At 39.3% G+C, this 25,015-nt stretch overlaps 1 protein-coding gene across 5 annotated transcripts in view; it reads left to right on the plus strand.

Moving 5' to 3' along the window:
• The window catches only part of PARVB (parvin beta), a 59,401-nt gene extending 34,497 nt beyond the window's left edge, over positions 1 to 24,904 (plus strand). For all 5 annotated transcript variants that reach the window (XM_042889593.1, XM_042889595.1, XM_042889596.1 and 2 more), the window contains exons 5-13: positions 1,306 to 1,446; positions 2,216 to 2,331; positions 7,949 to 8,007; positions 9,630 to 9,649; positions 10,753 to 10,814; positions 12,013 to 12,081; positions 14,380 to 14,481; positions 17,661 to 17,733; positions 21,906 to 24,904. In XM_042889593.1, the coding sequence (XP_042745527.1) occupies positions 1,306 to 1,446; positions 2,216 to 2,331; positions 7,949 to 8,007; positions 9,630 to 9,649; positions 10,753 to 10,814; positions 12,013 to 12,081; positions 14,380 to 14,481; positions 17,661 to 17,733; positions 21,906 to 21,982 (719 nt within the window). In that variant the 3' untranslated portion in view covers positions 21,983 to 24,904. The remainder of the gene's footprint in view (positions 1 to 1,305; positions 1,447 to 2,215; positions 2,332 to 7,948; positions 8,008 to 9,629; positions 9,650 to 10,752; positions 10,815 to 12,012; positions 12,082 to 14,379; positions 14,482 to 17,660; positions 17,734 to 21,905) is intronic.
• Positions 24,905 to 25,015: the final 111 nt, after the last annotated feature.

The raw sequence follows: 25,015 nt of genomic DNA on the forward strand, positions 1-25,015 counted from the left end.
TGGCAGCCAGCTTAAAAAAGACTCACAGACATCCAAGGAACGTTTTTCCATTAAGATTATTCAGATACTGATAACAAATTGTTAGATCGATAGAAGCCATCAAAATGGTGAAACTGTTCATGAATTGATAACCTGCAAATCTCTTCTGTTTGGGTTATTAAAGGAAAGCTATATTTCTGACATTTAAAAATATATATACAGCTATGTAAAATGTCCAAAAGAAACACGTCCTTAAACTTGAGACCAGAAATATTTCCATTTTTGAAATAGTATGTTTTGACAACTTCAGAATGTTTGTCTAGCCCATCCTGTGTTGTGAAAAAGGTTTTGATGAAATATTTTTTTTTTGTTTTAAAGACTGGAATACTTAGTTGTATGTTCATCCAGTCCTGACTTGCTAGTGCAGTGAGTTTGACCATTTTTTCTCCAGAGGGAGGAGAGAAAAGAGATCGGCAGTTTCCGTTGCTATGGTGGATGGAAAACTCTATCCCACCTTCCTCAGCTCTCTTCTTTGAGAGAAGGGCATTCGACTCCTGCCTCTTTGGCAAAGGCCACAGTGCAGAAGAAGAGAAAAGTGGCTTATCTATGATTTTTACAACAAATAGTTTTATTATAGAAAAAAAGTTAAAATTTTAGTTATGTCATTTTAGAAAATAATGCAATGTTAATTCATTTCTAAGAGTGATCAACTAAGCCAGTATAACAACACAACAGTATTGTTCCAGCTTACTTATTTCTTTAAATCACTTCCAGTACATCAGTTTGAATCTATGACTCTCTCGATGGCTTAAGGAGGCTCACGTTCTTTAGTTTAAATTCAGACCTTCAGCTAGCCTGAAATAGATTTCATTAAGTTGAAGAAACGTCCACACCAGCCTGTCCCTTCTTTGTCCTAACTTAACTTCAATTATCAGAAAAGTCCATTAAACTGATGGAAGTTGCTTGTGTAGGGAAGGCTGTGTTATGCCCATTGTTTTTCAGCAATGAAAGAAAACGGGAGGCACAGTAACCATTACTGCTAACTTGTTCCCTGTCTTAAAGTTACTAAATATTTTGTCACCTGCTTGGTGAGCATGTTCTGCCAGACCTTACTTGTTTTCTGTCACAGGGCCTATTGGAACTGACACGTTTTGATAAAGGTTTGCTTTTCAGTTATTTTGCTTTCTGAGGAAAATCATTTTGTTGGGAAATTTCTAGCAGAGTCCAACTCTGATCCCCAGTACTCTGCACTTGTTATTCCCACCCAGCTCCTTTATCAATCTGGTATTGCTTGTTTCATTTTGTTGTTTCTTTCTTCAAATACAGAAAAATTGGCTGACCGTAAACTCAATGTGGCAGAAGTGACTCAGTCTGAGATTGGTCAGAAACAAAAGTTGCAGACGGTCCTGGAAGCTGTCCATGATTTACTTCGACCCCATGGCTGGACAATCAAGTGGAACGTTGACTGTAAGGACGTTTCTATGGTTTCTGTCTCAGCTTGATAGACAAGGAGTGTGTGATAATAGGGTATTTATTTGCATAGCAGATATTACCAAATCCATGTGTGAATTATAACTGGTACCACTTTCTGTAGACTTTAAAGACAGGCATACATGGCTATGGAATAATTGGAATGCTATTCCTTTAAGCATATGCTTTTATTAGAAAGTAATTTGTTTGCTTCATGAATTCGAATCCTACAAATACGAGAAATTAAGCCATCATTCAATTACTAGAGGGTGATCTAAGCCTTCTGGCCACTACACTGTCCTGTTTAAAGATGTAGTTTCTAAGAGGCTAAGCAGAAAGTGCCCCAAGTTCCAGTTTGGCCAGTTATTATCCAAAAATGAGAATGGAGTTTGAGAAGATGTTTCACTGAGGTGGTGAATGTCGTTTGTCTTTTACAGTCAGGAAAGCTTGTGTTAACACTCTGAACATCTTCTAAAAGCAGAATTCTCCAGTACAGTGGAAGAAAAGTGATTGATTCTGACTGTTTTTACTTCACTGACTACAGAGGGAGCTGAAATGATTGGACTCCTAAATTAGTTACGTAACCTGATGAGAGTTGAATCTAGGCTCTGCTGCCTTTGTTAATTTAGGAAAAAGAAGGGAGAAGGAAAAAAGAAAGAAGATAATCTTCACTGTAGACATGTTTCAGTTCTTCCACCTTTTCCCCAGAGATGTTTGTTTAAAATAAGATGCCAGTATTCTTCTGTTTGCTTGCTTTTCCCTGCAGCAATCCATGGCAAGAACTTGATTTCCATTCTTCACCTTCTGGTAGCTTTGGCAATGCATTTCCGGGCTCCCATCCGACTGCCTGAACATGTGTCTGTACAAGTGGTGGTTGTACGAGTGAGTATGAACTTTGACAAGAATTTTATCACAACAACAACTCTCTATTATTCTGATTTCATGCTCCTGGGCTGCTTCTGTCTGTTGCCGCCTTGTCTCATTTAGAAAATTCTTATCCTAGTTTTTTAGTGAGTCCCAGTCCTGGGGATGCCTTTTGTGTGATTAAATATGATTCCAAGAACATCCTCTCTCTAACATGTTTAGGAGCACTATGTGAGGAAATGGCCTAAGTTGCATGAGAGGAGGTTTAAGTGTCAGAAATTATTTCTTCATAAAAAGGGCAGTTAGGCATTGGAACAGGCTGCATGGGGAGGTGGTGGAGTCTCCATCCCTAGGAATATTTAAAAGATATGGGGATGTGGCACCTAGGGACGTGGTTTAGGGGTGGACATGTCAGTGTTAGGCAGTGGTTGAACTTGATCGTGTTGAAAATCTTTTCAAACCTATTCGATTACATGATTTTCTATTGCAGTATGAAGTTAGAAGTGTGATGTGATTTTGTATAGAAGAGAGTTGTGTCTGTAACTTTTGGCACTTCAGAAAACGTTTTTTTGCCGTGCATTTGTATAGAGAAGCCACTGAAACACAAATAGCACAGAAAGAATTTCAACATGTAGAATCTCAGTCTGTGAAGCCTGTTACTGATGTTGTGTTTCCCCAGTGACTTATTATTCAGACTTAGATGTGTTGTTTTCCTTGGCACACTAGTGTAGTTTCCATCATTTCTTGCACAGCCTTGTGTTTTTGTTAGCTTTCCTTAGATGTGCAGAATAGATTTCATCCAAGGAGCGTTGACATCTTCCCTCCTGCCCTAGATATTGCTATAGTTATTCCTTTCTCTGCTTGACATCAACAGTTTCCTTTCAGTCTACAACAGCTCAACTTTCAGAGCATTTCTGCTCTTGCTTTTTGTCTTCCATTCCAACTGAAGCTCTCATGGCAGTACAGTTTGCAGGATGTAGACCCAGCTTTCCTGAACAACGGTTGTAAAACCAGGCAGATCTGTTGCATCTGGCCATTCTCTGATCAAGCCATGACTGTTTGCTGTGGTGCTCAGCGCTGTTGTTGCACGGCAGGCTCAGCTGCTGGTAACAGGCTGTGGAAGTGCCTTTTGTACATGCCACTTCAAGAAGATAAAGTGATCTTGTACTTTGCTTTGCAAGTGTTGATACCATTACAAGATACAGTTGCATCATCGTTGATTAGGCAACCCTCATTTTGCTTTATGTTTAAATAATAGCATTTTTCAGACTCTGTACCTGAATGCTCTAGAGGTACAGAGTAAGTGGGTAATTGACAGGTACTCCCTATCTCACAATAAATGTATACATTCTTTTCGAGACAGTTTTAAACTGCTTTCAGACTGCTGTAGTTCTTTCATTTTAGGAACAGTGAATTAGGTATGAAGTAACATGAATGTAAATAGAAGACTAATTTATATTTTAGTTTCTTTTGATTACTTTAGAAAGGAAAGGGAAAAAAAAAAATACAGTGGTCAGCAGTCCTCTGTCACCCTTATGTTAGAAATCTGCCCAGCGCAGTGAAGTGCCTTCTGTAACTGTGATGTGTCAGAAGAAAACCCTGGGGTAACGAGGGAAAACTTGCCTTTCCTTGTCCTTTCACAGCTTATTTCACATCCTGTAGTGGATAGAACTCTTCAGAGCAATTGTCCACACATCCTTTTCTGCTGGAGTTATAGAGAGGACACATACAGAGAGGATCTGATTTACCAGAGTCCTTGAATCAGGAGATTAGACAGGGCTGAAATGAAGGCTGACCAGAAGTAGGAAAAGGAAGGAAGGAAGAGGAAAGAAAGAAGAAAGCAAACTCCCATGCCATGTACAAGGAAGGTTTATTTACGCTTGAGAAGTTGTAAACTGCTGCTCTTGGACCTAGATTCTGGGATCCTGGAAATGGTTGTGACAACTGCTGGCTGTGAGCCTGCCTCAGCTGGGCCTATGCAGGAGGAGGCTTGTTTCGTTGCTTGCCTCATTCAGTTTTGTTTACTTAAGTGGAATGCAAGACAAGGTATGAACTGAAGTGTGTTTCTTTTGCAGTGCTCCCACAGAAGAAATAACTTCTGCTTTATGGTTTGGAAAAATGAATTTTTGTTGTTCAGCATTCGTAATCTGGTCTAAAAATACATGCTCTTTTAGTAACATAAATCTCTTTAGATGGATTGTATGTAGCCTTTTTTATGTTGACAAAAGTAAAAATGGTTATAAGGTTAGCATTATTCTCAACCTAAGTAAGGAAACTATTATAATTATCAATTTTATTGTTAAATCATTTCTTATTACAGATCCTAGTAATTGTTAGGATTTTTTCAAACTAGATTATAGTTAATGTAAGATTATTATCTGAATATACATTTAAGGAGACTGATCAATAGTTTGTAAAGTGTAGAGTGACTAAGCTTTACAGAATTGATCCCAGAGCAAGAAAACCTTGGAAGGTGTGGGAGAAGTGTGCAAGAACACACCAATACTGAAGTTTTCCGAAGTAGTTAAGTCTCACTTTCATGGGTGACTTTGGCACTTTGAATTAACCTTCTCAATTTCTGTGTTTACATGGTGAAAATAACTGTCATGCTGGCTTAGAATTTTGCTACTTAATGAATTTGTACGCATTTTTTAGCCAACCCAAGAATGGTACAGAATACTTTCTATCTTATGTAAGTGTCGTGGGCTTTCTCTTCTGTAATTTTTCCTCTGATTTTTAATGACCTTATCTATAAAATGAAGTAGTATTATGATAACACCATGCTACATGGGAAGTGTTTATCAAGATCTACGCAGACCAGCAATGATTTGGCATTCTTTTGAATTCTGCCCTTCCTTTGGAGTCCTAAGGTGGCAGACTGAGACCTTCCTCAGTTACTGTTCTAAGAAGAATCTGTACTTGGATCAGTATCTGTCAGAAACATACTGAGGTCTTTTGGTGTGTATTTTGCTCAGAAAATCCACAGTTGCTTTGGAGAGGACTTTCTGCTTTAATTTCCCTGTCCGGAAAAACCTTTATCTATGTTCCTACCTGCCCAGAGCAGCAACAATACTAACCCAGCAGAAAAACACTTTTGCTTATGCTGTTTTATAATGGGCACCATGAGGTGTCTCTCAAGAGTGGAACTGTGGAACTCCTGAAATCTAGTTAATTTCAAACCTGTCTTGAAATCCAACACCCCAAATTGATTTTTTTAGATCTTCCGTTCTTCCAAATAAAATAGAAAATGTGAGCATGGCAACATAAATCCAAATTATATATGAAGTGTCCTAGCAGAGCAAGGGTTTAGGTGAGTCTTTTAGTTAAGATTCTGTTGACGGCTCCTTGAAGTGCTGAGTTAAGAGTCTAAGATTGTACTTGTTTTAATAATGGTGTCAGTGTTTCTCTTTTGTTCCAGCCTTTCTTAATGAGGGCAAGGAGGATTGAAACTTCATGGTTTCATTGTGAAGCTCCAGTGAGAATTGGAAATCCTGAGACTTTTCTTGCATCTGACTGTCTCCTGATAATTGAAACGTGAGCTTGCATGGTGAAGAAATACTGTAATTCAGGAAAACAAAAATGTCTCAGAAGCGAGTGTAAAAATTGTTCGTAAGGCTCCCTGCCCATTGGTTATTTTTGCAAGACTCAGTAATTGCTGTCTTTTGCACTCAGCTTTCCTATTCCTCATTTTTAAAATTGCTGTATGTCCCACCTTGGTGTTGGTGGAAGATCTGGTGGAAGATTCCTCTGTAGCCTGAGTTGCAGAAAGGTCAGAGCAAAGGCAGTATGAAGATGTGTCTGGTGGCAATTGTGCAAGCAATCCTAGTTTTATCGATGGATGACATTTGTTTTGGAATGCAAGGCCAAGGAATCTAGCCTTGTGTGTGTGCTCTGAGAGGGCTGCATGGAAGTACTGCCATTTCCACCCACTGGGAAATCAGCGTGGGTATCCAGCCCTCTGTCTCATCAGCAGTTTGGAGGCATTATTCACTAGTCACCTCTTACCGAGGTTTTATTCACAGGGCGCATAGTGACCAAAAGATCCAGAAACTGATGTGAGTAAAACAGGGTCTCTGTGAGATGGAATAAAGATAACATTGTTTCATACACATTAAAACACTGCCCTGTCAGATGCTTCCTCATTTTTCCACCCATGCTGTCATCCTGGCTGTCTTTCCCAAAATTTTCGCACCATTCCTGTGGCTCCCTTGGGAAAGAAGGGTTGGATGTATTCGTGATACAGAGGTAAGGTGTTGGGAAGACATGGCTAGCGGGCTGGATCCAGCTCTGGGCCAGGCTCAGGAGCGAGCTGCTGCAGCACAAGGGTGGGAGACAGCGGCTCCCACTCTGCTCTCAGCAAGGCTCCCTGGGTGGCTTGGGAAAGCAGCACTGCCCTCATTTGTTGAATAGGAAGTAGAAAGGAATGAATTCTTGTTACTGATTTTTTTTTTTTTTTTTTTTTTTTTTTTTTTTTTTAATTGCAATTCTTATTTTAGATTGCTTCTGGGGAAGGATGTGCTTCTCTTCAAAGCTATTCTGCCTAATAAGTTCTTGTTTGGGGTTCAGCTGGTGAAAATGATTGAGACTGTGTATGTGCGAAGAGCTTGTGCCTGAGGGTGGCAGTTTCCCTGCTTACCAAAGCTAGCAGCTTTCATTATTAACTGTGTCTTCAGTCGTTCTGACAGGACCTGGTTCCTAGATGACTGCTGATATTTGAGCACCTGATGTCATCTTTTTTAATGTAGAAGAAGGAGGGAAGAAAATAAAGCTGTGTGCTGTAATGTTGTAAGGGACCATAGAAAAGAGATGCTGAGAAGTTTTTCTGAATCGGATAAAAACAGTTCCAGCCTCAGAAAAGCATCTGCCACATGCCCAAACTCTGGAATATTGGTACCTCTGTACTGAAGCGCTGTGTCTTAACAGAGCTGAGGAAACTGGATTGAAATGGTCTTAGCAAATACTCTCTGTTGGATTAAAGAGTTCTTGCTTATACAGAAAAATATTGCAAGGAAACAAAATCCAGTAACAGGAACATGCTGTCTATTGTGAAATCACTACTAAGGTCTCTTATGCTCTCTACGTTTCTGTGGTGATTGCTGGCAGGAGTGTGACTGGTGGCTTCAGTAATGTGTCTGCTCTCAGAGAGCCTCCCTTGTGCACTGAGGGCTTTGCCAGCACAACAGAAATTTGGCCAGGGGGTGGCAGTCTGTTCTTTAGCGCTAGACCTCTGCTGAGAGCCAGGCTGCTGGTAGTATCAAAGTGTTGGTTGACCCTGACCAAAACAAATAACTTGGGGTGTTTAAGATGAGGCTGACAAACTCTCTAATGTGCATTCCAGGCACAGTGTTGACTGTGGTCTTAGGCAGAGAATTGTTAGTGAGTTTATTGGCTGCAAATATATATACATTTCCCAAATACTCATTTGACTGTCAGCTTGATAAATGCTACTGTTGTAGGAGTGAGCCCTTTTGTGTCAGCTGTTTCACCTCTACCTGTACAAAACTTTGCCTTAGCAAACGTGGTTTACGCAGTTTTCTCCTCTGGGATTCTGAAAGATGATGAATGTTGTTGAGCCTCTAATGAGCTTCTCCTGTGTTAATGCAATCTCTGTTTCTAACTCCCCCTTCACTTCCAGAAACGCGAAGGCCTTCTTCAGACAACTCATGTTACAGAGGAGCTGACGACTACAACAGAGTAAGCACAGAATGCTTTAGTCTTTTGAGTCTGTGTATGTGAAACTTTTCACAGGGACAAAACAGAAAAATAATCTTGTCCTCACCCCTGCTAAATTAAGAAAATTCTTAATGTGTTGCTTTTTAACTGTATAAAAACAACTGCTCCTGGAAATACGTTACAAAGGAGAACAGCGTTTTCTTGACAATCTTCTATCAAAAAAGCTTTTATCTGGGAGCCTCATTGGAAGTGACACTTGGGGGCCTTTCTTCCTCCTTCTGCAGGTCACCATACATAACTCATTTCTGTCTGGACATGTTGTCTCTCTTAAGGACCAGTGCAGATATTCTGGGGGTAGATTACTTTGATGAAAGGCAATGACTCAAAACTGAAATTATACTGATAAAGTTGTAAGAAGAGATGAGATCTCTTATTTTCGTAGAGTACCTGAGGGCTAGAGCTCAATAAAAATAAATAAACGTCTTTACTCTCAGTTTTTGCAATGGGTTTACTCTGCTTTCTGCTTTTACATTTTCTTTTTATAAGGAAAAGGGAAGACATGCATTTTGGCTGCAAATAAAAGCTGAGGTTCTCCTTCATGTGGCCTGAAGTCAACTTTTCTAAAAGGGGTTACGCGAGCCCTCCTTCAGTCTTTCTGCGTATTGGCTCCCTGTGGAGTTGGCTCAGCTTTCCATGACTTTGATGATAAATGAAGTACCATGTGGCTTGCTCAGTGGGGAAGATATTTCAGATGGAAACATTCAAAAATGAGATCATTACATCTCTATGTGGATGTTAAAGATCCATAGTTTTCTTTGTAGGATCTGAGCTCTGCTTCTGTGTTGTGGACCAGAATTCCTCCTATACTCTTGAACAGTGTAGTTAGCTTGTTCTCTCCTTCTGATGTGGTTTGTTAGATGGAATCTGTGTAGTAGGGTTTGGACTTTTTATTTATTTTTTATTTTTAGCAAGAAAGATGTTTACAGTTACTTCTGTGTGTTTATGCATGTGTTTTGCTAAGCTACTTAATGATACATAAAAAGAGGCTACTGTTTAATATGTTGCATACCTGGACAGGTACAGAAAATGCAATAATCAGCAGACTCCAGCATTAAGTGAATACTTTCAAATTCGTCTGTGCAAATCAGGGCCTGATGCTCAGTTGATAAACATCTGTGGGGTGATGTCACTGGGCTGTGTATATAGTTGATGCGTGGCAGTATTGTTTACTTTCCAGTCAAATATGATGTATGTTTTCTTTCTTCAGATAAAACAGATTAAAGTGAGCCTTACTCTTTCTGAGCCATGTGTTATAGTTTCTACTGACTATATATATGAAAACTGTCCACAGAAACATGTTCATTCACTCTTCATCCTAAAAACAGTGATGCATAAAAAAACATCACAATTCTGTATACATAATTTCAATTCATTTCAAATGTATCTCCTTGATATCACTGGTGATTTACTGGGGACACTGCAGCACGTTGCATCAGGTCTGCAACATGCCCAGCCTCCTGACATGATAGGAACGGTTAGCCCTCGGCATCTTGCAGGAAAAGACCTGTTAAGCCCATGGTCTTGTCTTTTCAAAGTGTCTATTCATGAACTAACACAATGTTTTTAATTTCTCTGACTTGCAGGATGATGATGGGAAGATTTGGTAAGTAACAAAGTTGACCCTGAATTTTTTTTTATTTGTTTATATCCAGCACAGAAATCTTGTCTGCTTTGTCTCAAGAGTTCAAGACACTGGATTGAGCAATACCACAGGGTTGAAGTGTGTTGTGGGATTAGATTTTCTTACCCTGCACATAATGGGTAGAATCAGATCTGCACTGCTGTTGTTTTTCAGACTAATCCTTGTTGGTCTGTTTTCACTCTATGTAATAAATAGTAAAAATGCTTCACAGGGCAGTATTTCCTATTACCATTATTAGTGGCCTGCAAACAAAAACCTTTGCAGCCCCACCAGTAAGTTACACCTTCTTCAGTGTGACTGCTTAATTTAAATATAAATGGACACATTTCTTTTTAAACACAAATGCAACTGTTCAGATTTTTAGTTTTTCTTTCACTTGTTTCGCCTGATGATGACTCAATTTAAAATGTTGTCCAGACAACTCAGCGTTTAGAAAATTCGTCAGCCCTGAAATGCCCGTGTGGAATATTGCATGAATCTTTTCATGTCAGTAGATTTTAGATTGGATCCAATGCCGTTGTAGAGCAATTAGACCCCTTACCATTGTACAGTGATTCAAATATTTATACTGCTCATAAGCTTTGCTCTTTGTTCAGTGGTAAATCACATTCTAGTTACGTGTTCTGTTTTAAGCTTATCTGAAGTCAATTGTGTGACCAGTAGGAATAAAACTAACTGTATGAACATCTGATTTTGAGGCTGACCTTTGGGCGTGAATGTAGCTATGATTATGGCTCTAGTGTACCATCAGGTGATGTTTCAGTGTCTCAACGATTAAGATATGGTTGGAGAATGGTCAAAATTTGTTTCACTTTATTTTTTCTTCCACCAATTATGAAGGACAAGAATGGGCAGTCAATGTATTTGCAGTTAACCCTGAAATTTCTAGTGCGGTTTGCTCTGGTAATTAGGTAGACGCTAAAACAAAATGATTACTTTTAGCTTGGGTCTTTGTTATGCATCTTCCTTAGGCAGGCCCTTAAGCTTACAAAACATAAAATACTTCCTGTACTTGGCTATTAGAGGTGTATTTATTTTAATATATTTTTTTCCTGTAAAACCAGAGCGCGATGCCTTTGACACGCTTTTTGATCATGCACCGGACAAACTCAGCGTCGTCAAAAAGGTAAAAAAAATATAAAAAAAAAAAATATAAAAAAAATCAGATTTTATTTTCTTCATTGCTTTCTTCTTATGTTTTTGGAAAAGGTATCCAGAGAAATCTGGCAGTGAAAGAAAAGGATTTTAAAGTAATAAAAAGGATGTTTATTTCCAAAAGAGCTCTGCTTTAGAAGCAGGTGGTACCTTGATTGATCAGCTTCAGTAAGGTTCTTGTCTGGTTACTGTTGTTTATTGTTCCAGGCTTTTCTGTGTAGTGCTGATACAGGCATTGACAGTTTGCAGCCATATACATTATTTTCGACTGCCCCTAAGCTGCAAAAGATCAGTGCTGCATGTAGTTGTCTAACTATGTCAGCAGCTACTTCTTTATCTGATTCAAAGTGGTGGAGGTTAGAAAAAGCCACTCTGCGAAGTATTTGCAGTGATACAAATCATTCTCTCTGGACAGTTGTACATGCTTTTATACCCCAAGTGCTGTCCTCCAGCAAGGAGGGGATGAACCGAAGGGTAACGAGACCAGGTGGTGGCAAAAGTCTACTGGAAGTATTTTATTAAAGCTGATAGAGTTAAGTTTGCTCTACCTGTGCTACAGAAGTGTTGCCTTCAACCATGTGTCTGTCCTTTTTGGAAGCGTTCTAAGCAGGCTATCAGATTTCTGCTTTGATATTTTAACTGGCTAAGATGGATTCTGCATGTGTGAATAAAAATGCACAGTGCAGATTTTGGTTAAATCATGACTGCCATTTTAAGTGCACATCACTCCAGAAACAGAGGTGGGCGCAGAGTTGTGTGCTGTTGGTCCCGTCTTAGCTGAGTGTTGCTGATGCCTTTCACTCAGTGGATATTCTTTAACAGACTGAAAAGACTGGTGGACAGTAAATGCACCTATTGCTGACCTCGTCTTCACAAAGAAACTGCAAAAGAACCAATGCCATCACAGCTTTTTCACACCGTGCTGAATTATGCTTTATGTACTGGGAAAGTTAACAAGTGTGTAATAGCACCACCTGGTGACTCCTGGTTTATGTTGCAACAAAAGTGATTATACTACTCAGTTGTTTTCATTTTTATGTACTTATTTACTTAAAAGCAAACAACAGAGTTGTGTTTATTAAGCTTAAAAATGTCTAAAAAGGGTATATTAACCCTTTAACATAGGCATCACCTATAGTTCTAACATTATTGGTTCTGGTGTTTTATAGTCTCTGATCACCTTTGTGAACAAACATTTGAATAAACTGAATTTGGAAGTAACGGAGTTAGAAACTCAGGTAAGTTTTTTTTTTTTTTTTTTTTTTTTTTTTAAATGTAGTCTAAAATTGTGTAAATGACAAATGTAGATCCTTATTCCATTAAATTGTGTTATTGATGTGCTCAAAGAGAAGCGCTTCTCTTTGAGCACATGAATTTATAGTATCTTTTAAATAGTAATGGCTTTTACTTTTTAAAAGTAATTCAGTGATGTTAGCTTCCTTTACTCTTATTTACATATGCTTCATACTACTGGGGATTTGCATTTTAAAGTGAAATTCATGGGTATTCACTATGTCCATTTTAATGACTGTAGAATACCCTGGATTTCAGGGCAACTTGTCTCCTGGATCAAAGTGCTGTGCTGTAAAGCTGTTGCTATAGTTATGGATGGATGGCAGATTGTGTCTTACTAGCAGTGAGGGCTCCTAATGAGCTGGTGGGAGCTCTTAATAGCTGGCTGCCTGGGGCTCTCAGGAGGAGTCTGGCCTGCAGCATGCAGTTCATCACAGCGATATCAGTGCTAGCTTTGATCACATGGAAGAGGCACTGGAAACAATTTTGCTATTGCCACAAAGGCCTTTGTGTCCTCTTTATCCTGTGAGCACTTCTCAGCAGTGTGGATTAGCAACTCTGAGCTCATGTACTGCCTTGGCTTGACTGCTGTTGGTATCCAGGTTAGTTTCTTTAAAGCTCACTGAGGTAACTGTCTACCACCACAGTCAGCTCTGCAGGAGCCCCCCCACCTGTAGCACTAAACTGGGTACAGAATATGCTTGGAAACGTTAAGTAAGAGTGAATTTAAGTGTCAGTGGGGTAGTTCTAACTCTGGAGGTCAAACGAAGTGATTTTCAGGTTGACTTTTGGCTGAGTTTTAAAAGCAGAAACAAGTGTTCTTTTAGAGTTCATTGGGCTGTGGCAGGTTACCTTATTGCACTTGGGAAAAATGATAATGATAATAATAATAATAATAAAAATCATGACATCTAGGGAATTATTCCTGGAGTACTGGTAGCTGATTTGAGTGACTTGGTTTAGTACCAGTCATTTGCTGATATTTTATATCTTTGCGGAAATAAATGGGTGATTTGATCTGCTCCGTCTCTAGAAATTGTTTCTTAATGTCTTGGAAGTATCCAGCAACTTACTTTTGAAAAGGTTAGAAGATGTCACATATGCTGTACCAGGATCACAAGAGAGAGTTCTGTTTGAAATATATAGCATCTGCCCCCCTCCACCAACCAGTAGTCTTCCTGTCTGGTAGGAATACCGAACAGTACTGCTGAGAGCATTTATTATAGTAGTATTTATGGATACTGTGAAGAGTCTATTTTGAGCTGGAACAAATTCTTTATGAAGTTAAGGTTCCTACCTGTGACAGTTTTTTTTAATTTGAAGTTCTGATTAGAGGCAGAGTGTTGAATATACATGACTTGAGAGGCGGGACTGCAGTTGGAATTATTATGTACTGTAGTACTTACGTACTGTAGAAATAGGACTGTGACTATTCAGTGTGAAATCATGTTTTCCAGGAAGGCTGGTTGTTTTGTTTGTTTGTTTGTTTTTTAAACTTTTAATCAAGAAAGCTCTGTTAGACACAGTAGTAAAGTTGGCAAGGCTCTTCAAGAAAATCAAAGGAGCAAAAGATCATTTTTAAAATGAGCTTTTAAATAAAATAATCACAACCAAGAACAAGCTTACGTACTTCTACCTCATCTCGAAGTATTCAGTAGCCTAATAAATGAGGATGTTGAGTTCGGCCTCTGCTTAGACAAACTCAATACTCAGCGCCCCTAAGGAGTGGCAGTTGTATGTAACTACCAGCTAAATTGTTTCTAATCTCTACTGCCTGGAAGTATTTACAGGATATAAGTGATTTAAACATTACTTGACAGATGCTCTTGAATGAATTAGTGTTATAGCTGATAGACTTGTTTTATTCAGGAAATGAAAGTAGAGGAAACAATGCTACCATATGTAGGGATAAAGCTTTGTATCATATATGTATATAGCAACACACTTCTAAGGAAAGTGTGATTGAGTTTGCTCAGCTGTGCTGATGATGCCAGTGGTATAGGTGAATCCAGGGAGCAGATGAAACAAAGCCCTAAGTGCTAATTGCACTTGCCATCAACTTCTTGCTGTGCATGAAAGGAAAAGTCAGTGACTCCCAAACTGTCTTTAGCCTCTGTGCTAGCAAACAACAGTGGCAGAAATTAATGTACATCGTTTGGACCAAGCATTAATTGTTCCACTTGTTTGTGCTTATTTGAAAACAGATGCTTCCATTTAGAAATGTCACCAATATTTCTGTTTAGTTTGCAGATGGTGTTTATTTGGTTTTGCTCATGGGTCTCCTTGAGGATTATTTTGTTCCACTTCACAACTTCTACTTAACGCCTGAAAGTTTTGATCAAAAGGTGGGTAGAAATTCCAAATTGTATTGCTTTGTTTCCACATGATATTTTCCAGTCATTGTGTCCTTTCTCTTTGTGCCCAGTAAATATGTTCTTATCTTCAGGAGCTGTGGCAAAGGTATACTGGCTGTGGCACTTGATAGTTAATATGATCAAAAGTTGCTTGTGAAATTAACAGGTAAATTCCCTATAATTGAGCAAGAAAGCATCATTTGCCACATAAAACTCATGAATATTTAGAAGAGATAAACTGATAACATGATCAACATCTCTTTGTGCTGTGTAATACTTTGCATAATTAAAGTGATTTATTAATTTGCCATACAGCTTGAAGTCTTTTTGTGCTCAAGGATTCTTGATTGTGTTAAGTAGTAGAGCTTATGCCTGGCATTGCCTAGCATTTTCTATGTAAATAGACAAGAGAGGCAAAAGTTGAGAGATGGGAAGCTCTGCTTCATCTGCATCCCTGTACACTAGGATTGAGATAGAGTTTCTTCCCGAAGTCACAGAGTAAGTCAGCCCTAAAAACCAACCTCTCATCTCATTACTGTCAGTTGCCTAATAGCTAGTAGTCCTTTTTCTGTAATTTCTGTAATGGTTCTACAAATGAAATATCATTAATTGATATGTACTTGATATGCTTGATACAGTGGAGTAGAAGAGGTGGTACCCAGGGCATGATTTTTGGTTAACCTGAGGTTAAAAACTGTGTGTTGAAAGCTCACTGATAACAAGTTTTGTGGCTGTATAAAGCCAGGATGGCCAAGAGGCCTGATCTTGCCAGGGAGGGGTCATGCAAAAAGTCACCAATCAGTTTCTGAGGACAGATGTGTGTTTTCATGTCCAGCTCCTGGAAGGGTCATTACCAATAGTGCTGACTTAAACTTGTGAGAGAATGTATTGGCTTGTCTTTTTTGGTGGTTTCCTTCTATCTAGTAAGGATTGAGAAAATGAGTATTGAGGAAGAAGAGTGGATTAAGAAGAGGTGATTAGGTCAGGAAACACTGCAAAAAGATAAAGGATTGAAACAGCTTTGTAAGATGAAGGCTCGTTATATTTTGTATGACTTCAGTGCACACTTTAGTAACAGTAATGCTCCCTGAGAGAGAGCACTCACCACTGGTAGAACAACTCAGCTTTGCCTGAGTGGATCATCTCAATGTTGCAGGAGTAATTGGAAGTGTACCATGTGAGCATTGTAGCAGCCTCAGCCTAATGTGCTGAGCATGCCAGTTCTATAAGTTACATAGGGCTTATTAACAGCCTTTGTAGCTAACTGATTGTTTGGGAGCTTAAAGGGGTTCCCTGAAGGAAGGAAACCAGGCTCTGGCAAGAGAGCTTGTTTAGGTGTTGAGTTTCTAGATAGCAGAGGAGTTAAATAATTCTGAATGTTCTATAACGTACAGGAACTCAGAGCAGTGGGAAAATGTTGTTATATTACCTTCTAAACAATTTTGCTTTTATATCTTTCTCTTGCTTTTTTTATTACAGTAGCTTGAGTTTTTCCCCTTTCTAGAAATGCCGAATGCTGAGTCATAGTCAGTGCTCGTTCAGTCAAGATTTTGTTGCTAATGGTTTAAATTAGTGTTATCCATTATTCCTGAGGTAACATTTAATTCTGTGCTTTGCTTTGAGGAAAGAGGAATTGTAACTCAAAGTGCACGAGGTAAACTGTCTTTTGGGCAGGGAAAAAAAAATTTTCATTTGGAAAATGATCGGCTGTGTCACAATGAATGAGGGGAAATTGGAGCAGGTAAAAAGATTAATAAAGCCCTGAGCAGTAAATGCCAGTGGAAGGGGCCTTTCATCCTTGTTGCAGGGGAGCTTTGTATGCAGAACTCCCTGATTTCCAAGATGAGTAGCTTTAATTAAATATCTCCTTTTTGCTGTGCATCTCTGAAACTGTCACTTGCAGGGATAGAACTGCACAGAATTCATAATCCAAATTACTTTGTTTATGGCAGAGAGAGCTGCTGTGCAGATCTCTTTAAACTATGATGTTAACTTCTCAATGAGTATCTTCTTTTAATCTTGTCTCTTTCTTGTATTTTTACTTCTTGTCTGCTTTCTTTTCTGTGACTTTATGTTCATGTGTGGTCCTTGGAGGCTTTCTCAAAGAGCTGTCTGCCTTTCTGCACAGCTGTGCCTAGCTTATTTTGCAACATCAGTCTGCTCAGGAACTGCCACCACAAAGCATTTCATTTACCTTTATTTGAAAAATCTTACTTGAATTTTATCACTTTCCAAGTAGAAGAAAGTAAAGCACCAAGATGCCTTGTTCCTTGATGATGTGATGCTGATGTTACTTGGAATACAGCTGATAATAATGCAGAAAAGTCTGTTAATCAGAAATATTTCATTTAGTGTCCTTATTTCTCACACACCTGTGTGTATTTTGTCATCTTATGTCACTTCTGTTACATTCCTTTTGCCAGGATGTCAACTCATCTCTTGCCTTGTAGTTGGAAATACTGAGCTTGGGTATGAGCAGAAGAAACTCCACAAAACACAGCTTTGTTCCAGTTGTTACTGGGAGCTCCCTGGTCGCTGCTATAAAGACTGAGATCAGAGCTTAATGGACTTTACTGAGTCCTGGGGTACCTGGCTGTACAGTCAATAAGTATACAGAGGTTAGGCTTGGTAACATTATCACAGTGGAAAGATGATCAAAATAAATGAAAACCCTCACCAGTGTTGTAGGCTTGCAGTAAACTCCACAAAGAGCAACCTCCAGAGAGAGATCCTTCCTCAGTGACAGTCAGCACTTCAATAGGATCTAGGAGAGGTGGAGCCACACTCCATCCCTTCCTGGTAGCACAGATGAATTGCCTCCACCTGTGTTCCTGCAGCTGACTCATTGCTTGCCTCAGGTGGTCAATCAGAGATTCAGGCCGTGATCAACAGTTCCCATACACTAGTCATCTTTTTATATTTGGAATTCTGAAATTCCTGTATATAAAAAAGTCAGTATTTGACCTATGATGACACAAGCTTTCTTCTCTTGGTCCCTCACGAGTACTTTCTGTCATGTCCAAACTTGTAGATGTGTTTTACTGATTTAAATAGGATTATCATTTTATATATCAAATAGAGTAGAGAGACTAAGACATCTTTTAAAAATTTGTTTAAAGGTTTTATAATGCCTGTGTAACTTCAGGATTCTAAATAATTCTTTTTTTCAGGTCCACAATGTTTCCTTTGCTTTTGAGCTGATGCAAGATGGAGGACTCAAGAAACCAAAAGCTCGTCCTGAAGGTAAGGGAGTGACACATGTCTTTGAACTACATATGGAGACATAAATGTCAGGTGCATTTCAAGTACAACTCCATTCGAGACAACAGAGTAGTATTAAAAAGTGGAGCTGTAATGTGCACCTTAACAATTTGCCAAAAGATTAATTGTCTTTGTCTAGGATATATGCTAACCTGTGTTTCTTATCCGGAGTAGGTTTACTGAAATTTGCATGTCAAGTTTTAGGGAAAGTTTCAGGAGCTATGCAGTGCTATGTTATACATTTGACTGGTATTCTTGATCACAGTCCAAGCAGGAGCTTTTCATGGTCTAATTCTCATAGTTATTACAGTTAGTTTGTATTCTTGGGGTCAGATAACTGAAAGGCTTTTCTCCTTTTGGTGATCTGGTAACAAACTCTTCTTGATTTATGCAGTGCTGTCTTGGGCTCTGCTTGTCACTGTAGTTCCATCAAATCCTCTGTAGGATCAGCATCTTGACAGTACAGCTATATAATACGTATTTCTTAGAACAAGAATTTATTTTGTCATAGACTCCAGCAGTCTTTAGAAAGTGAGTATAGTATTCTCTGTTAATGCCAAAGTGATCTATTACTCTTCCCTAAATAGGCTGGAAAACGTGTTAGGTGAATTCATGCCCTTTTGTTGGAATTGTATTATGAATGCCTCTTAAATTAGTTTTAGCCCATGCTTTCTGTGGTGCTTTCATGAAAGAGGTGGTTTGATGTTTTAGTGTTCCTTTGTACAGTGATATACAAAAAGAGGAGCATACATAACTCCTGCTCTATGTTCTTCCAGCCCAATTCAATAGGTTGAAGCAGAACTTGATGCTGAGTTATTGCAGCAAAACTGTGTTTTACTGGATTAATTTTTTAGCCTCAAAAGGAGTTGTTATGGGATGTGAAAGTTTTAAAATGATGGAATATTTTAAATATTTACATGATTGACAGCCACTTCCAGTTAACACTTCATTAGTTATTGTTGGGAATGTTATGACTGTGTATGCTTCATCTTAAAATAAGAAACATGGTGCTGAGGATATGCTTACTTCTGGGAATGCCTTCAAGACATCAGTAAGGAACACTGTAATAACCCACACAGGGAGGATGCATCTTAGAATATCATACTTTTTAAGGTAACAAACAAAGGCATAACAAGGTCCGGAAGATAGGAAAAAGTCAAAATAGAATTACAGTGATCTTTTGTAACAGTGAAGGTAATTAACCATCAGTCTGTATTGTCAAGGGATATAGATGGAATTTCTACCACTGGAAGATTTGAAAAGAAAAACAAAAGTCAAATGTTAACACTGTATTTTAAGTTCAGCCATCACTTGGTTAGTAAGATCAGGGCAAGATTTCGAAGGTCAAATTCACAGAGTCACATAATAGCTGGAAGATACCTCTGGAGGTCTGTCGCCAGTGCCCAAGCAGGGTCAGCTAGAAACAGATATCTGGGGCCACATCCAAGCAGCTTCTGAAGATCTCCAAGGAGGAAATTGCACAGGCTTGGGCAGCTTGTGCCACTGCTTCATCACTCACACAACAAAAATAAAAAAAAGAAAAAAGAAAAAAGTATATTTCCTGATGTTTAGAAAGAATCTCCTGTGTTTCAGTTTGTACCCATATGCCTGTTGCCCAGTGCCATGCCAGTCATGGCACTGGGCACCACTGAAAGGAGCCTAGCTCTGTCCTCTGACACCCTTCAGGCATTTGTACACGTTGATAGGATCTGCCCAAGCCTTCTCTTCTCTGGGCTGAACAGTCAAAGCTTTCTTTCCTCATGTAACAAATACTCCTGTCCCGTAACCATCTTTGTGGCCATTTATTGGCCTCTTTCTAATACGTCCCTGTCTTTCTTGTGCTGGAAAGCCCAGAACTGTACACAGCACTCCAGGTGAGGTTTCAGAGAAAGGAAGAGTCACCTCCCTTAACTTTCAATCAGTGATGCCCCCATTTCAGCCCAGGATACCATGATCCTTCCTTGCTGCAAGGACGTACCCTGAGGACTGTGTTGTACATGAGTTCAAATAATGTAACCACAGTCGTTTCTTCTGACTCTAAATCCACATAACGTTGCACTGCCAAATAAAAGAGCTGGGTCCACTCCCTCTTTTAGCAATAAATACCTTTGCATACCTCTGATTCCTCGAGATTATCAACACAGGTGATCAGCAGCAGTCACTGTAGCTCACAGTGCTTCTGGAGATTAGAGTGAGTCAGCCTGAAATGCCTCCAGCAACACAGTGAGGGCAGGTGGCTGGTGTCTGTCCAGCACGGTGCTGCTGGTTTGGGTCCCTTCCAGCCTTGCCTGTGTCATAGCCTGATCCTTAGCTCTTGCTTCTGCTCTTTCCTGCTGCCACTTGCTGTCAGCACATCTGAGGATGTGCCACGTTTACGCAAATGCAAAATACAAATTCATAAATGATACAGGTGAAGTAATACAAGAAAATTCTGAGAGGCTACTGAAAATCCCAGATGAAATGTGGAGGATATAAGATTGTTATCCAGTTTAGGTGGGAATGTAGGGTGGGGAGGTCCTGGCAATGATTCCTCAAAACAAGCAGTAGCTGTTTCCCCTGGACCTCATGTTAATTGTACTTGACCTGTTAACTGTTTGCAGTCTTTCTAATTCCTTGTGTGATTTAAAAAAAAATCTATTCTTGCTTCCTTCTCCTTCCATAAATACTGTTTCCTGTGTATCTTTTGCTTCTTCCACTATTCCTGCTTTACATATTTTACCCAACCTTTATTTTCACCTCTTCGGCCTTCACTATCATGCCTGGATTACTTGTGGCATTTCCTGGCATTTTATTAACATAATAGGATGGGAGGTGCTGGTGGAAAAGCTTTTTTATTGGAATTGTTTTGTTCCCTGGTCTAGCATGGTAAGAAGGATATTAAGTAATAGAAAGCTTAGAGTCTGCAAAAAGAATTTAAGATTTATTTGTGGAGCATATCACTGCTGAGTTGTGGGTATCATAAAATCATTTGAGTTGGAAGGGACCCTTAAAGGTCATCTAGTCCAACTCCCTTGAAATGAACAGGGCCAGCTAGATCAGGTTGCTGAGAGCGCCATCTAGCCTAACCTTGAATGTCTGCAAGGGCCGGGCACCCATCTGGGCAACCTGTTCCAGTGCCTCACCACTCTTATTCTTCCTTACATATCCAATCTAAATCTCCCCTCTTTTAGTTTGAAACTATTTCCTCTTGTCCCATCGCAACAGACCCTGATAAGGAGTCTGTCCCCTTCTGTCTTATAGGCCCCTTTAGATACTGAAAGGCTACTATCAGATCTCCTTGGAGCTTTCTGTTCTCCAGACTGAACAGCCCCATTTCCCTCAGCCTGTCCTCATAGGAAAGGTGTTCCATCCTTTGCATCATTTCTGTGGCTTGCTTCTAGATGAGCTCCAACAGGTCCATGTCTCTCCTGTACTGAGGACTCCACATCTGCAGTACTCCAGGTGAGGTCTCACCAGCACAGTTGTAGAGGGGCAGAATCACCTCCCTTGACCTGCTGGCCACACTTCTTTTGATGCAACCCAGGATACGGTTGGCTTTCTGGACTGTGAGGGCACACTGCTGGCTCATGCCCAGCTTGCCATCCACCAGTACTCCCAAAGTCCTTTTTGGCAGGTCTGTATTTTATCCTTATACCCTCCAACTTGTACTGATAGTGGAGGTTGCCATGACCCAGGTGCAAGACTTTGCACTTGACTTTGTTTGAACCTAATGAGGTTCACCTGGGTCCACTGCTCAAGCCTGTCTAGAGTGTGTGAGGTTCAGGATCTTATATGATGTACGTGGGTATTTGTTTGCTTCTTCTATGGCTAGTAATGTAGGTGGAAACTCAGACAGCCCAATAGGAGAGATGTTGCCAGAATGTAGCATTTCCCACATCTCAGACAGAAGTAGGCTTTATCTGTAACTAATCAGATTAGAGGGAGGAGAAGGGAATTATCTTTCTTCTGTTTCCCAGGGATGTTAGCTGTTACTGTAGTGCTGTGAAGGCGTTTTGAAATGCATCTTGTATGATACTTAAATAGCTTGGTTTGTGGTGATTGGAACTTTTCTGTTGCAGTTCCTACAGGCTCGGAGTTGTGAAGATTTGTATTCCTTTGAGGGCAAATGGTGGAGAACAAAATGCAAATTAAGGATTTTTCCTTTTCTTCCACAGATGTTGTCAACTTGGACCTGAAGTCTACCCTGAGGGTTCTATACAATCTATTCACAAAGTACAAGAATGTGGAGTGATCCTGGAAGCTGCTGAGATCCTCATCCTACCAGTCTTCTTAGGCAAAAAATCCAATGAAAACACCCTCTGCACATTCCCTTTGTGCCTTATGCTATACTTACTGCATTCTTTCCAAAATTGCTATGATCTCTGTAGCTGTTTGTATGACAGTTCCACTAAAAGTTATGCATGTGTAATCTCTAGGTCACTTAAAAATGTGTAGAAATTTTATACTTCTACCAGGAGATATTCTTGAATCTGTTTGCTATGATCAAGAAATATTCTCTTGATAAAGGAAATATACCACTAACTATTTTAATTAGCAGGGAAAACTTGAGACTTTACTCATGATTGTGGACTCTGATTCTATAATAACCTTTCTTTCACTTGATGATTTTCCAGACTTACCCATTAGCATTAGAAACCGTTAACCATTAGAAAATCAGCATTGAAATTTATTGGGAAGCTGTGCCTTTTTTATTAAATAAAGTTTAATGTGTTCTATTGAGTGAATGAGGTTGAGGTTAATTACAGACAATATCTAAGCTTCGGTTTTTGTGTTAACCTCCTACTACTCTGTTATTTCCATTCAGTGTTTACACAGAATAAGACTTGCAATGGCATAACCATCTAGTCTTTTGAGGTCTCTTTTTATTTCATCTCCTTTCTAGGAGAAATATGTTTGCTGGAACCATTGTCATCCTTTAGGTATGCAGTTTCAATCAGGTCAGTCATCAGGAGCTTGTCAAATATGCCCAGGTTGGATTAATGTTTTCTGTCCCAGTCCTGTCTGAGATGTGTGTGGAGACTAACAAGCTTAACAGTTCAAAGGCTGTCACTTCATTTCATGTAACTAAGATAAGGGGTTGGATTCCTCTTGAAATTGCTGGCACCGGTACAGTTTTGGGGGTCAAGCATTTATAAACAGTTTTAAAGTATTTTCTCTCCTGAAGATTAAAAGTGAAATTTTGTGTAAATAAGAGCTTACCTCGTTGATTACCTTGGCTTCTACTAAAGGCAAAGTGTACTTAGTGCAAGCCAGTGGTTAACTCTCAAAGTTGAAGCTTTGCAATGATGTTTAGTTGTGCTTCAAGCTGATTTTAGGTTGTCCAGTGTCATCCCAAGAACTTTAGTAGAAATTTAACAATAGACTTTTTCTCCTTTACTTCTTAAACATTTTTTAATCTCAGGAAGAAGGCAAATGGGCTTCTGCTTCTTCATTTCTTATTTTGGGATTCTGAATTCTAGTAATGAATTACTCATGCCACCTCCCCTCATGCCTCCAGAATAAAAGTGAAAGGAAGCTTCTCTGTTTTTCCATGAAAAATTCAGGTCCATGTATTCTGTAGGATTCTTTGGGAGTCATTGTTTGTACTTAAGGAGCAACAGACCTCTTGCTGTTTATAATAACAGTGCCTAGTACTATAGGACTTGAATTTCTGATGAGACCATTGGACTCTACCATGGTGCTGGCAGTTATTGCAGAGGGAACTTGCAGAAGCACTGAGACCAGGTGGGTCAGCTCTCCTGGCAAGTTAATTAAATTGATGTAACTTTTGTGCTATGAAATAGGCTGGAAGATGATTGAACTGAAATATCTCTCAAACTTTCTGTTTGACGCAATGCATTTGTGGGAAATGAGTCTGTAGAAGAGCCATCATTCCACTCACCCCTGGATGTGGAAATGCCAGTGCTATCTTTATTATCTGAGATGTTGGGAAAGACCTCCAGAGAATCTAGTCATGAAATTACTGGCTATATTAATATAAAAAACAAACAGAAAATAAGAAGAGGAGGTGGATGAGAGCAGTTTTGGTTTGAGAGAAGAAAAGGCTATTCCTGAGATGGGAATTTACTACATCTGATATCTTAATTGCCTGTGAGCAGATGTGGACACAACAAATTTTAAGTCTCTGTCTTTTTCAGTTAGGTGTTTCTAGTTACTCTGCAGAAACTTGAATCCCTCCTTTGCAATCTGAGGCATGGGTCTCTTTTGGCATTTCTTATGTTAACATCCCAGCTGGTCAAGACAGGATTGAAACATTGGGTAGTGTCATGTCCTGTGGGTTTAGTTATCGTTCTTCAAGATGGTACATGTTGCACAGGGAAAATGCATTTTTCATTCCTTTGCTCATTGTTGTATAACCAGGTCACTCTTCCTGAGAACGTTGTCTTTGCTGTTGACCAAAGAGGGAGAGGGAATGGACTTTAACTGAACTGGAGCTTAGTTGCAAGCAGAACAGTTTACAGGAAAAGCAGTGGAGGCAAAGCCTTCTCTAAGCACGTGTTTTTGTCATGACTTTGTTACGAGATACTTACTCTCAAAAAGAGAAGTCAGTGTTTAGAATGTTATTCACAAACTCTTTGCTCTACTGGAGTTTTAGATATGTTTCCCTGGGTACCAGTGGGGTAGATTTGAACCCTGTTGAGTTCACCTGGAATGCTGAATGCTCTGCAGTACTGAAGTTTCCACATTTTTAAATACTGTCTGTCTTTTCCAGTTCATACAACTTGCCTTTTAGGTGTGTCTGCTTGACGTATTGAAATGCAGTGAGCTGTATTACAACAGAAGAAGCCCAGATGTTCCTTGGCTGCATCCTATTTCTCTAGATAAAAAAGCAGCAAAGCAGATTTTATTTTTTTGGTCAGTTAAAACTTATGGGCCTTCTCACGCCTCCTTCTCATACCCCAATGCTTTCAGTATTAATGTATTTTTTTAAGAATCTTTTTTACAGTTTTTAACAGTGTTTACTCTTGATATATTACTAAAAACTAGTCTTGAAATAAAATTCTGGACTTGTCATTTGTGACAAGAGTTGTGTACTGTAAGCAAGTTCCAATGCAATGCTATGTTTGCTAAAGATAACAGCAGAAGTGTTGTGCATGGTTTTGTGACTGTTGTACTATTTATTCAAATAAATAAATAAGTGATGATCCCATGATTTTCCACATCTCTTTTTTTTTTTCTATTTTTTTTTTCCTGCTAAGCAGACAAATCAGTGGGAAGAACCTTTGAAAGATAATGGGCTTCAGCTATCTTCTTTATCAAGGGC

Source organism: Lagopus leucura, unplaced genomic scaffold (assembly GCF_019238085.1).
Source record: "Lagopus leucura isolate 7727_CA_CO unplaced genomic scaffold, USGS_WTPT01 Super-Scaffold_100159, whole genome shotgun sequence".
NCBI classification, from domain to species: domain Eukaryota; kingdom Metazoa; phylum Chordata; class Aves; order Galliformes; family Phasianidae; genus Lagopus; species Lagopus leucura.